The sequence below is a fragment of the Siphateles boraxobius genome, unplaced genomic scaffold (assembly GCF_051911475.1).
Source record: "Siphateles boraxobius isolate OS27281-9 unplaced genomic scaffold, OSU_SipBor_1 32, whole genome shotgun sequence".
NCBI lineage: Eukaryota > Metazoa > Chordata > Actinopteri > Cypriniformes > Leuciscidae > Siphateles > Siphateles boraxobius.
In genome coordinates this window covers 2,590,199-2,603,446 of record NW_027508942.1, presented here as the reverse complement: position 1 = coordinate 2,603,446, position 13,248 = coordinate 2,590,199, and the positions used below count along the sequence as shown (strand labels likewise).

Below are 13,248 nucleotides of genomic sequence, written 5' to 3'. Positions count from 1 at the left end.
ATGTTTGCGCAAACTAAACATTCTCCAATATTGCTTCTTTTCTTTGTTTTAAAGAGCTTTCTTTATCTTTATCTGTTTCGGGTCCTAAATAGGAGACGTTGAGCACATGAACCGTTTGTGCCGCGCTGCTTATATTTATCAAGCAATAAAAACGCCCCTTCCAGCGCCCATCTGTGAATGAGAGTCTGAAACAAGGACTGATGGGACGCCGTCCTGCTCCACTTCAAAGACGATGAGTGGAAGAAGAATTTTAGATTGACACGACACTCATTCATGACACTATATTTAAAAACAACATCAGCTTGTTCCACACGTCATATGTCAATATGCCATTTCTACGTCATTGCACATGTGCAGTAATTTCCAGTTTCGGGTTTCATTCCGATAAAGTGTTTACATTGAAAGCACCCTTTATAATCCGAATTAAATTTTATTCTGATTTGGCAAATACATTCCGACTGTGCTACTAGACCGATTACAATCGGATTATTAGGGTCCATGTAAAGGCAGCTAGTGAACATACATAGAGCACTCAAATTTGGTAAACAGATGCTCAAGCATGTTGTCACGCCAGGATGTTTGAGCAAAAACTGCAAATGTATTCTTGCGTGTCAGTCAAGTGTGTTTGAGCTTCCATTTTCCGTATTTGATGTGCTCCATGCATGTTTGCTGATCAATGTTTAAACGTGAATAAAAACCTAAATTTAACCCGTTCATCATATACAGCGATTGTGTCTCTTTAGAAGACTTGGATTAAACCACTCAATTCATACGGATTTTCATTATACTATCTCTTTAACCCCAATCTAAAGGACAACAATGCCTTACCAATTCAAAAGACAACCAAACAATGTTGCCACATCAAGCATGACAACTTACTTTAAGAAGTATCTCTGTCCTGAAGGGGTCTTGGCCATCTCCCAACCTGGGGGCAGTGGCACATCATCGGGTATCTCGTAGGAGGACTGGCGGAGGTGCTGAGGTGGGGCAGGACCCATGCTGCTCAGCGTGCCTGGGGAAACAGCACCCAGCTGCAGGGAGGCCGGTGAGGAGTGTGCCCTGACGTGCTGGGGCGTGAGGGTGCCAGCAGTACCTGCATCTGTGCTGGCCTGTAGAGGGATAGAGGATTAGGATTACATTGGAAGCAAAAAGGCTACAAGCAGATAGGTCTCTTAAAGGGATAGTTCACCCAAAAATGAAAATTCTGTCAGTAATTACTCACCCTCATGCTGTTCCAACCCTGTAAGACCTTCGTTCATCTTCGGAACACGAATTAAGATATTTTTGATGAAATCTGAGAGCTGGATCACTCCTCCATAGGCTTCTAAGGGATTGAAACTTGTTCCTCGAAAAGTTATTAAAGACATTGTTAAAATAGTCCAAGTGACTACAGTGACTCAATCTTAAGTTTATCAAGCGACGAGAATTGCTTCGCAAATTGCTTCGAAAGGCTTCGCCTTTGTCGCCATTGGCTTTTGGCTTGCTTAGTTGGGGACATTTAATTTTGTATTTAACAATACTATTACAACATTATTTTCTTGTTATCTCTGTAAAGCTGCTTTGAAACAATCTGTATTGTAAGAAGCGCTATATAAATAAAGGTGACTTGACAAAAAGTATTTTCGTCGCTTGATAAACTTAAGATTGAGCCACTGTAGTCACTTGGACTATTTTAACGATGTCTTTAATAAATCATCGGGGCTGGCAAATTTCAATCCCTTAGAAGCCTATGGAGGAGTGATCCAGCTCTCAGATTTAATCAAAAATATCTTAATTTGTGTTCCGAAGATGAACGAAGGTCTTACGGGGTTGGAAAAAGGTGAGTAATTACTGACAGAATTTTCATTTTTGGGTGAACTATCCCTTTAAAATGCGAAGAGTCATATGTCCAAACCTAAACATTCAAAACACCATTTTTGAAGTCACATATACACACAACACCAAGAACACGTACACATGTACACCCAGACGAATAACTTCAATATGCACCATTGCGAAGGTCATTAAACTAAATACATTTTTCCTCTTATACTTCTTCTAAAATGATAACATAAATTAGGGTTATAATACAATACAGTACATAAATGCATTCGTTAATCTTGATAAATATCACAAGGTAATCCTTAAAGCATTGTTCTTTATACATTTAGTTTTCTTTAGTTTTTATGTCACATCTGTTTTCACATCAAGTCCTCCATGAGTAGAATTTGTTACTGTGAACATTCTTTGTAACTTTAATCACCCTGCTCAACTAGCCTATAACGTTTTAAAGGAAACACGAGGCGGGGAAAATCTGTTGGTTGCTGCAGTGAAAATATTAATGAGCTCAGTGATCATCAGAGTGATGTATTGCATGTACAAGTTTGTTTTGTCCAGAGTACAAAATATAATGCAAATACATTAAAAACATAGTTTGCATTTTACTTAAGCTATTTATGTAAATGTATTTTTTTTTAAACTTTTAAACTAAGTTTTAAACTATGGGTTGGAAAAGTATAGGAAATTAGTCAGTTTTTCCAGTGAATAAAGGGAAAGTCAAAGTGCATATTAACTAGGCTAACAATAAGAAAATATTTCTAAATAAGATTTTCTTTTTCTTTTTTTTAGACAAGGGCACTGCTGTCCTTTTGAATCATAGCAGAGTGTTGCTTTCATTAGTTTTATCAGCTTATTTTACAATAACAAAAGGTTAAGAAACGGATGTGGCCTACGCTGCAGACTTTAGGAGGAGCTAGGAAACAGGCTGTCCTGGAGCAGCTTTTCAGCACAACTCACCGTGTGCGCATGCGCGAGACGTGATTCCAAGATTACGAAAACTCGATTACTTTTGATGTTAACAATTTTTGTTGATGATGTTGTAACACTTTTTTTAAATTTCAAACGATAGCCGAACGATTTAAGTAGGCTATCTTCCCTCGTGGCACAAGTGCTGGAAACTAAATACTATAATCCTCATATTGTTTATACTAAACTATGAACTATAAAACGGACCGTTTATATATCGCCATTCTTGTGAAAATGCAAAGTGTTCATCAGGATAAATGCTTCTTCAAAAGACAAAGCGATAAATGTAAAGGTCAGTGATGGAATTGTAATGAACAGAACACTGAACTCGGCTGTTTAGAATCACAAGATCACAACTAGAGAAAGGAATCACTCTTTTGAGTCGGTTCCTTTCAATGAACTGGCCAAACGGGGCAGGATATGGTCTGAATCGTTTTGTGATTCAGTCCGAATCATTCCAAAAGCTCACTCATACACTGAATCATTTTATGTACGGATATTTCCATCTGTAAAACAGTAACGGAATGATTTATATAGCACACAACTAAAAGAAAGTTGGATAAAGTGTAATATTTCGCCTACCTAGGCCTACCATCTACCAAATCAAACCTGGATATTAATTTATTGTTTGACAGTAACTTGTACGCAGCAAGCGAATTACTTTGTAAACACATTTAAGCCCCAATAAGTAGCCTACACAGTTAATAGACAAAGTAGCCTAATATGTTTTACCGTCACTGTACCATGTTACAGGCAAAATGGCACCAAATTCAAATATAGCTAGACAATTAGTCTATTATGCTATTGAGATTATTAATAAACATTAGATCAAACTATCTTTCAGGTTAGCAGTAGGCCTATAACCTACTTAACGATAACTTTCAATTTTCATGTGGAGCAGTTTGCTTTAGTCGTTCACACTGGACAATATTAGGCTACATTTCTAACGCATTATGACGTTTATGTTCTTACTGAGTAGGCTAGTCTGTTGTTTATTTTTTTATTGAAATTAATATCATTATTGTTTTACTTTGGTCATAACTTGCTGTCATATATTATCAGTAGATGCTTTAGTTAGCCTGTATTTTTCCCTGAATGCAGTCCTCGCTGTTCTTTGCTCATGCAATAAAAAAAATCTACACGCGACTAAATAAACGCACGATAATAATCAGCGAGGACTGACGCGTCGAACTGCCGACTGAAAAGTCGCGTGAAACTGTGCGCGCGCCAGTTGCAGTGTCAGCCGCAGGGAAAGTTTGTGGAAATAGTTTGTGGTTTCTGTGGGGTGGTCTTACTTGTCTGGAGTGGGACTTTGGCTCTGGCGGCTTGAAGAATGAGTCTGGCAGCTTTCTCATCCTCATCGGCACGGAAGGGGGGACGATGGTGTTTTTCGGGTTCATCACAGCGTTAAAAAGAGCCTCCAGATCGGTCTCGGAGTCTCCCCGAACATGGACGATCTGATGGCCGACAGGAGGGTTGTGCTGGCTCGGATCCATGACTCCAAATAAAACAGAGCTCTTCTTTCTATCCGACTGAAATAGTGTAAACAGAAAAGTTGACTGCAACCATAGAACGCCGAAAAATTAGATCCAAACAGCCGTTTTCTGTCCGTCCACTTTATTAATTATCCAAGCCTTGCGAAAAAAAGTAGGCAACGCGGTGTTTTTCTTCTTCCCAAAAACACCCCAATATATGTGGAAACAAGCATATCTACTGAACTTTATCCTTTAAACTTTTTATAAAGTGTCTGTACTCTTTAAAGGCGCTGTTCGTGTGACTTCCCTAAACGTTTACGGCTCTTCTAAAGCAGACATTGGTAGTGACTGTCCTGCGCTTTGAAAATCACAGCCCTCTCACTAACCTAACTAACTTTTTTTTCTTCTCTCAACTTCTGAAAGTTTGGGCAGGACATCAAACTTTATGAGTCATGTGACCACTGACTCAGAGGGGCGGGGCTTAAGCAAGGGCCTTTAAAGCAACACGAGTTCCTTCTGTGTGGGGGCCCATGTATTTAGTCCATACATATTTATATTTCAAGTATTTTAAGAATAAAGTATAAAGTACTTATGTATTTGTTATTGTCTTATATAACTATAATTTATTTCATGCTAATAAGTTTTTATAAATATTTTCATATCTTAATGTGCATCACAAAATAGGCTTAAAATAATAATAAAACAATCATCATGACACAGCAATTTTTCTTTTCTTTTTTAATAAAAGCTGTTTTGTGTGTTTTCAGGGGGTTTCACAATTTTATATTCATATTTAAGCTTTGCAATGAAGTGTCACACACCATGGAATAGCCTAAATATCTTTATACAAAAATACACCAATGAAGTTCAAGCACTCGCTTCCTTATGAATAAAGAAATAAATTGTCTTTCATTACGTAGAAAGCCGCAGAAAAGTAGTTCCATGCAGTTCCCATAATTGTTATGTAAATGAGCCTTCCCGTTCCATTGAGAAATCATTTTGTCAAGACTGAGCCCAGCTCTTTTCCCATACATTTAACATTGAGTGACTGATTATGAAGCCCTTTTAATCCCCTGCGGGAACTGTACGAGCATGATGAATGGATTAAAAAAGTTACTTTGTACTTTTCTCTCTTTTTTTTTAACCAGCCAACCAATATCCAGCCCTAACATGAACAGTCTCTACAAGCCATGTATAATGACCCACATTATGTGTGTGGTTTTTGTCATTCCCTTGCCATTTAGATTCTGCTCTGAATTATCTCCATATTAATGATCATAGACTGGATGGGTTGAAACGCCATCATTTAAGAGTGTTGTGAAATCACGACTTGATCTTCTGACTGACTCTGTGTTCAGTAAGGATTTACAGAACGAAAAAAAATATATTTGAGGAAAAAGTTACATTTGAATTGTGGTCGTGTAAGTCTGTGACAGAAAAAAAGGTTCAAAGGGGTTTAGTTTAGACTCGATTTAAAGAGCGCTTAATGCAGATATATAAGAAGATTGCATAATACTTTCATGTTTAAAAGGTTATTTCATCTTTTTAGTGATTAAGTATGTTTACGATAAAATTGAAAAAATGAGTTAAAACAAAAACAATTCATTAAATCTAAATTCATAAAATGATCCCATCAGCTTTTCATCTGTTTTATTAGCTGTATTAGTTTTCATTTTTTTGTTGTTGTTGCTGTTTTGAACTTAAACATTTCCTATAGGTTTGTCATTTTGAATTTGGGGATGGAAGGCTAATAATACCATAATAATTCAACATTGTAAAAAAAAAAAAGTTGCTGCCTTAAAATTTTAAGTAATCGATTTAGAGAAAATTGCTTAGTTTATTTTGATGAGTTAAAGCAATGTAAAAAAAATTGCTGTCATAACATGTTGATCATATGTAAAACACTATTTGTACTTGACATTCATTTACAGTTTTGTGATAAATATTTCTATCTGCATTAATTTGTAGAAGACAGATATAAAAAAAATATTACGACAAACAATTTTTAAACGTACAGAACAAAACTGTAAAAAAAGTTGCTGCCTTAAATTTTTAAGTACAATCAACTTGGATGTTTTGATTTTCAACTTAAATGACATTAAACTGACTTAAACAAGGAGTTGAATCTTGTATTGTATAAATTAATAACTAAAAAAAGTTTAAACTTATTTTGATGAGTTAAAGCAATGTAAAAAAACATGTTTTCATAACTTTTTTCATATTTTTTAGTGATGATTCAACAAAATTCTCTTCAGTCTCCGCTTGTGTTTCAGTGCAGAGCATTACAGTCTTTTTATGTTTGAACATTTGCATCATGTAACACAAGATACTCCTACACTCTAAAAAATGCAGGGTCGTTCTAACCCAAATTAGGGTCAAATATGGACAAACCCAGCAGTTGGGTTAAATTTCTAAATTAATTTTTAACCCAACAGTTGGTTTTGTCCAAATTTGACCCAAATTTGGATTAAAACAACCCAGCATTTTTTAGAGTGTAATTAGTTGCTGTTTATTTATGTTTATGAAAATATGTTGCTGCCTCAATCTGATTATCCTGTGCATACAAGATGCACATTAAAGAGTGGTAAATATCCTGAAATGACAGTATTTGAGGTTTGTTCGGGGGTCTACCCGGCCCGGCCCTGGGTGAGACCACCCACCGAGCTGTCCTGAGGGTAACTATCATTTACTCAACATGTCCCAACATCTTCAAGCCTGGGACAATTCTTGACATGAGTATTACACGAGAAACAGAAGTTATTGAACAAAATTGTTTGTCAGTGGTTGTAGGATTGTAAAACTGCAAGCTCAATTGCTTTAAAAATATATTTTTTTTTCAAAACAATAAGTTCGGATCTGATCAGATTTTAATTTCAATTTGATGTTGGCAAATTGCATGTGTGTAAAAGGGTAAGTTCAATTTGCTCAATAACTTGCTGCTTAAATCTGATGAGTTGATTCTCAGTGATATTGTCAAACTCTTCACAGCGTCTTAAAATGTTTTCATTGTGTGAGCTATCACATGCAAAACCATCCATTCAGTTATCAAAATCTCTCAGACATGCATGAATATATTCCATAAATATACCTGACATGCAATGTTTGTAATGTCTGCTAAATTGGCAAGTGGCCTGCCATTGTAATGAAATTAAAATCACAATCAACCAATCAAGTTTAGAATCATGTTTTCTGACAGTTTACAATTTTTGAACATGGAGGAACATCACAAACCTAACAGCAGCTACAGCAGGACTGCATGAATACATTTTTATTTACAGTACATGTATCTTTGTAGAAATGTGTTGCATGCAGACTGTACTTGTTATTGTAAGATGTAGAATGTGTACTCGGGTAAGGTGTAAAAATGCTTACATGTAACATATTTCAACAAAAATAAATTACTGTATAAAAACAAATGTTCATTTTATTTTTGTGTACTGCAGTATTGACAGTAAATTTTTTACCTAAAATCTGTATCTCATTCGGATAGATAAAACTGACATTCTTGTATAGTAGTCAGTGTCAACAAAAAAGTAGAAAAAACATGACATTTTTATAAAACAAATATTTCCAAGGTAAAAACAACATCTAAACATTTTGACCAGCATGGCTCTCATGATGACAAAAACACTTTTTATTTCGGTGGCATTGGCTGATTTACGTAAACATAAGCATGAATTCAATATTTTGGGTGAGTAAGTACATTTTATAGAGTTCTGATGTTCCAGCAAACTGTTGTGACAATTACAGTTTAGAGAATGCTACGACTGTTCTGAAATGTGCCAAAGCCATTGATAAAAACTATAAATTAAATACTGAAAATAAAAATGTTTGATAATTCTCCTCCCTTACAGATGTTAACAATAGACATATAATAGATAGACAGACATATAATAGATAGATAAATAGATGATAGATAGATGATAGATAGATAAATAGATAGATAGATAGATAGATAGATAGATGATAGATAAATAGATAGATGATAGATAAATAGATAGATAGATAGATAGATAGATAGATAGATAGATAGATAGATAGATAGATAGATAGATAGAAATGGGAGCGTTTGTGCACCCATGACTAGGCCAATGACAGCTGAGATGATCCAATTAATAGAAATTATAAAAAAAAGTTATCATCATAACCTTAATCAAGTTTAGTATTATTTAGTAATGAAATCAATTATTGTGACAATAACAAAATGACAAAATTTTCTCTCTGACATTTTTTACATGGGAACCATCCTAAAACAACCATTAATTTGATAAATTATTAATTTGAATCTTTTTGAATTGTAATGTGTACACATTTTGTAATGTGTTTATTTATACTGGTGTTCATTGGCATAAGTTGGCAGGCTACACATTGTTGCGACATAAACATCTCTTTTATAAGCTACATTACTCATTTCTTTTTCTCTAAAGGTAGTCTTAATGTGGATATCTGTACGGTTTGCCATTCTTCTGCATGGTAACTGCAGTTATCTCTTAATCCCAGCCTATGTCTGTTATGGTTTAATTGCAATGTTTTGTTGCATAACATGAACATCTTTCAAGAGCTGACTGACTGCTGACTGATCCTATTATAATAGAGACAAGGAAATTGCCATGCCCTTTCTGTTGATTGTATTCACTTCATACAAATGTGAAATAAACGAGTTCAGAATGATAATGGAGCTCATATGCCATGCAGCAATATCAGAGCAACTCTATTACACTTATTAAACCCAAAGTAGATTATGTATTAAGTCATAATTAATTATTGTAAGAATTAATTATTATAATTGTTAATTATTAATTAATTATTATGTTACTTATTTAATTAATTGTTATATTAATTAATTATTATAAGTCATAACGAGCAAGAACACGACAGTAACGAGCATCAGCTGATCTCGAGACTTGTTGTCCGGGCAACGACCGCGGCGCGTTCGCGCGAAGGAAGATCTGGTCACGTGCGGGCTATTTATCTATGCGGGTGAAAAAGTTCGTGTCGCACAATACAGCATAACTGCAGTACAGTGTAATATTAATGTAGGCCTATAAAGACTTCAGATGCAAAAACCCAAAAAGTCCATCAGACATTTTTTTTATAAGGCTCCTTTAATTAGGTTCAGTAATTTCACTTTTTAATGGCAACTAAAATTACCTTATTACCATTAAAGTGAAATTACTGAGAGCCTGGTTAAAAAAAACTCATAAAAAATAAATCAGATGGACTGCGGTTTTGCATTTAAATTCTTCACATTCACTGAACTGCAGTTATTGTATCTATAGGCTACTTCATTATACTGCAAATCTACAGTTGTAGCCTACTTCATTGTACTGCAGTTATTTTTTTTAAGGGAGCAAATTTAGTCACTCTTAACACAGCTCATGCCGTCAAGACATCTGAACCATCAAAATTATTGGGGACTTTTTGTCGGAAGGGGAGAAATAATTCCAAAATCGCCCCGAATATCTTGTAGTGGGCTTAAGGGGACATACAGTGGAAAAAATATGAGATGGGAGGAAAAATAATAAGTTAATGCTTTTGCATTACAAAAATGTTTATCTCACAAATGTTTTGCGTTCCTTGAGAAACTTTGCGTTCGCTTGCAAAACCTCTGCGTTCCCTCGCTAAAACGTTTACATTTGCTCGCAAAATGTTTGCGTTACTCCGAGAAACTTTGCGTTCCCTTGCAAAACTTTTGTGTTCTTTGCATGTGAACGCAAAATTTATCGGGGCAACGCAATCATATGGAGCCCTTAAAGGGACATGGTGAAGAAAAAAAATATGAGATAGGAGGAAAAAATCATTTTGCGTTCGCCCGCAAAACGTCTGTGTTCCCCCGAGAAACTTTTCCTTCCCTCACAAAGAACACAAACATTTTGCAAACGAACGCAAATGTTTTTGAAAGGGAACGAAAAGTTTTTGCGAGCAAACTCAAAGTTTCTCACGGGAACCGAAAATATTCGCAAGAGAACGCAAAAGCCTTGCAAAATACTTTCCCCCTCCATCAACCCCTGAAAATGGAAACATAAACACATAAAATCCATCAGAAAAGTAAACCTCCCCGTCAAGAGAAATATAGGTGAGAAACTACCGGTAGACACTATAGTACAGACGCACAATGCATTGAAAACCTGTTCAGCAAGTGTGTTCTTGCAATACATTTCAATTTGTCACATTTCAAAGAGGGAAGGTAATCTCTGGCGAATTCTTCAAAGGTACTGGGACCTCCTCCACCCGCTGCAACAAGCCAAGGCAAGCTGACCCGAGAAGAGACTGCGCCCTTCCCAGAGAGACCTGACAGGATGAACGGCACTGAACACATGCGAATCTAAAAGTTATCTGGGTGTTTTTCTTTCTCTTTTGCATGAGTGGTTGAGTGAGCATTGGTATCCTGTAAGCCTGGTATCCAAGTTAATAATTAAATTGGAAAATTGACGGTGGTTAACGTAACACATCAACCTGTCGAAAGAAACCGGAAATGGTGGTTCTTCCAAAAAAAAGTCACATTTGTTACTAACAGTGACAAACTGTTGGATTATTTTCCAACTAACTAGTTAAGAAGCGCACTACTTTTATTTACAACAAAATATCTAAGTTACTTTTTCAAACAAGTTACTGTTTTCCCATGTATTGACTGACAGCTCTGCTGTCTTTATGTTGAGAGGAATTAGGAGTGAGTGCAGAGGCGTTGTGTGTGAAGTTGAACATCTTGTAGATAAATGTGAGCATGCATTTAATCATCTCACAATCACAAAAACAGATTAAGTATTACTCAAAATGAATAAAAACTGTGAAATGCAAACTCAGGATATTAACTGCAATAATGAAATAAGTTAAATTACACAAATATACGTTATGTATTTAATCTCGAACGTAAGTCTTGTGAGGTAACGCAGTTTAATTGGTCTAACGTTACACTATCTTACTTAACAGCATTTGAGTGTGTTGAAATTTATAATGTTATTCTATGTGTTAGTTTGTTGGCTGTATGCGACTAGCAGTAAGCTAGATCAACATTAGAATAACATACTGATCATATTCTAACATTTCATCATGTTAAGCTATATAACATTGATTTTATGTACATTTGCTCACCTGTCTAATAAAGTACATGCAAGAGCGTCTCTGTCAAGTCGAAGTTAGTCGCGGACGTGGAGCTCTCGGCGTCTCGAAAACGCCACGCTGATATTGATCCTCGTTTTAGTTCTCCTTTTGTCCCAAAGTCTGCTTGCCATGGTCTGTTATGTTTGAACGAAACAATAACAATGTGAGCCGTGCCGCTAGACGTAAGGTTTGTCACCATGGTTACTATGGCAGTATGAGCGGAAACCAGGGATAACGCGGATATTACGTCATTGACAGGCGACAATGACAAGGGACGAGCCATTATTTAAAATAGGAATTTCTCTGAAATTCAAAATCTTTGGGAACTTTTGGGATATTGTAAGTACACAACTGCAGGAAATGTGCTAGTGATTTTTTGGATATTTTATTACAAAAATCTTACATATTGTATATTTTACATAAAGTGACTTGGCAAACGTTTCTAAATCACATGTCCGACTATTAAATAAAAAATAATTAATTAATAAATAAAGTATTTTATTTTATTTTAAAATCACTCTTTTGTGAGTAGGCCTACAATTCTATTTGCAGAGTCATACATTACTCCAGGTGTTCGTTTTAACATTTTGTACTCACCTTTTTCCTCATCAATAACCTCTTATAAAGTCTCAATAAAATCTTTTGCAATAACTTTGACAGGTTAGTCAGTTATTCAAAGTCCCTTTCAAGGAAAGTCTGCTCACACAGTGGCCATATTTGCAACGCCTCCGGTTAACTATATTTCGTTAATCCAAAACTGCTTGCCACAGAGCTGCCAACTCTCACGCTTTCGCCGTGTGACACACGGTTTTGCCTGTTTTCACACGCACTCACGCCACACATCCATTTTCTCACGCAGAGAAAAATTGCGAAGCAAAGAGGACACTGAAACCGCCACAGACAAGATAGAGCAGGTTACTTTTGATATGAAACAAATCTCAGCTCTCAGATTCTGTAAATTATATTACGAAATTCAAACAATACCGTTTTTGCGTTTTTAAATGTGACGTGACAGATAGCTAGCGCCTTGCGGCACTTGAACCGATAGCCTCTTTAAAGGAGTAGTTCACTTTTTAAAAAACTTTTGCTGATAATTTACTCACCCCCATGTCATGTCTTTCTTTCTTCAGTCGAAAAGAAATTAAGGTTTTTGATGAAAACATTCAAGGATTTTTCTCCATATAATGGACTTCATTGGGTACCAAACGGTCCAAGGTCCAAATGACAGCTTCAGTGCAACTTCAAATGGCTTTAAACGAGATCAGACGATGCATAAGGGTCTTATCTTGCGAAACCCCCCCCCCAAAAAAAACGTAAAAAAAGCTTATTTTCAAGTCAGACCAGCATTTTGTTTGAACTTCAGTTTTAGTGCTAACTGTATTTTCTATGGCATCGCTGTCGAAGAGTTATCAGCTGGTGAAGTGGATTTACTATTTACTAATTGTAGTCCTTGTAGTCTTGTCCTCAGAGGATGCATAAACTTCGAAAACTTAGCCTCGCTGCATTATCAGGCAATGACTTTGCAGGCAGCGTTTGAGCACGAAGGCACCTCACAAAACTGATTTCAGACAGACTTCTGAGGCAGCGTAACGGTTTAATGATCTACAGCAAAAAATAGAGCAAGCTTAGGTGAAAAATAAGTGAATATTTAATTACTACAATGATAATTTCTCTAGAAATGACATCAGAAGTGGAAAACGTTGGTCAACTGTCACAGAATGGAAAGCACAGGATTGTGGGATATCAAAGACAGCGGAGGATACATCTATGCTGCCTTCAGAAACCGATGAGATGAAGGTATCTCAGGAGTCAGGAAGTGAAGCCAACATTGTACCTGCCTTTATTCCTTCCTACCTTGGAATGCATCTTCTGAGGGCAGCATTTTTAA

General features: G+C 36.0%; 1 protein-coding gene across 2 annotated transcripts in view; it reads right to left on the bottom strand.

Moving 5' to 3' along the window:
• yap1 (Yes1 associated transcriptional regulator) overlaps window positions 1-4,715 on the bottom strand; it is a 35,921-nt gene extending 31,206 nt beyond the window's left edge. The window contains exons 1-2 of one of the 2 annotated variants that reach the window (XM_077194524.1): window positions 4,080-4,715; window positions 880-1,109 (exon numbers count right to left, since the gene is read on the bottom strand). In XM_077194524.1, coding sequence (XP_077050639.1) covers window positions 880-1,109; window positions 4,080-4,280 — 431 coding nt within the window. In that variant the 5' untranslated portion in view covers window positions 4,281-4,715. The remainder of the gene's footprint in view (window positions 1-879; window positions 1,110-4,079) is intronic. The other variant, XM_077194525.1, reaches the window with a different exon arrangement.
• Between the last annotated feature and the right edge of the window lie 8,533 nt (window positions 4,716-13,248).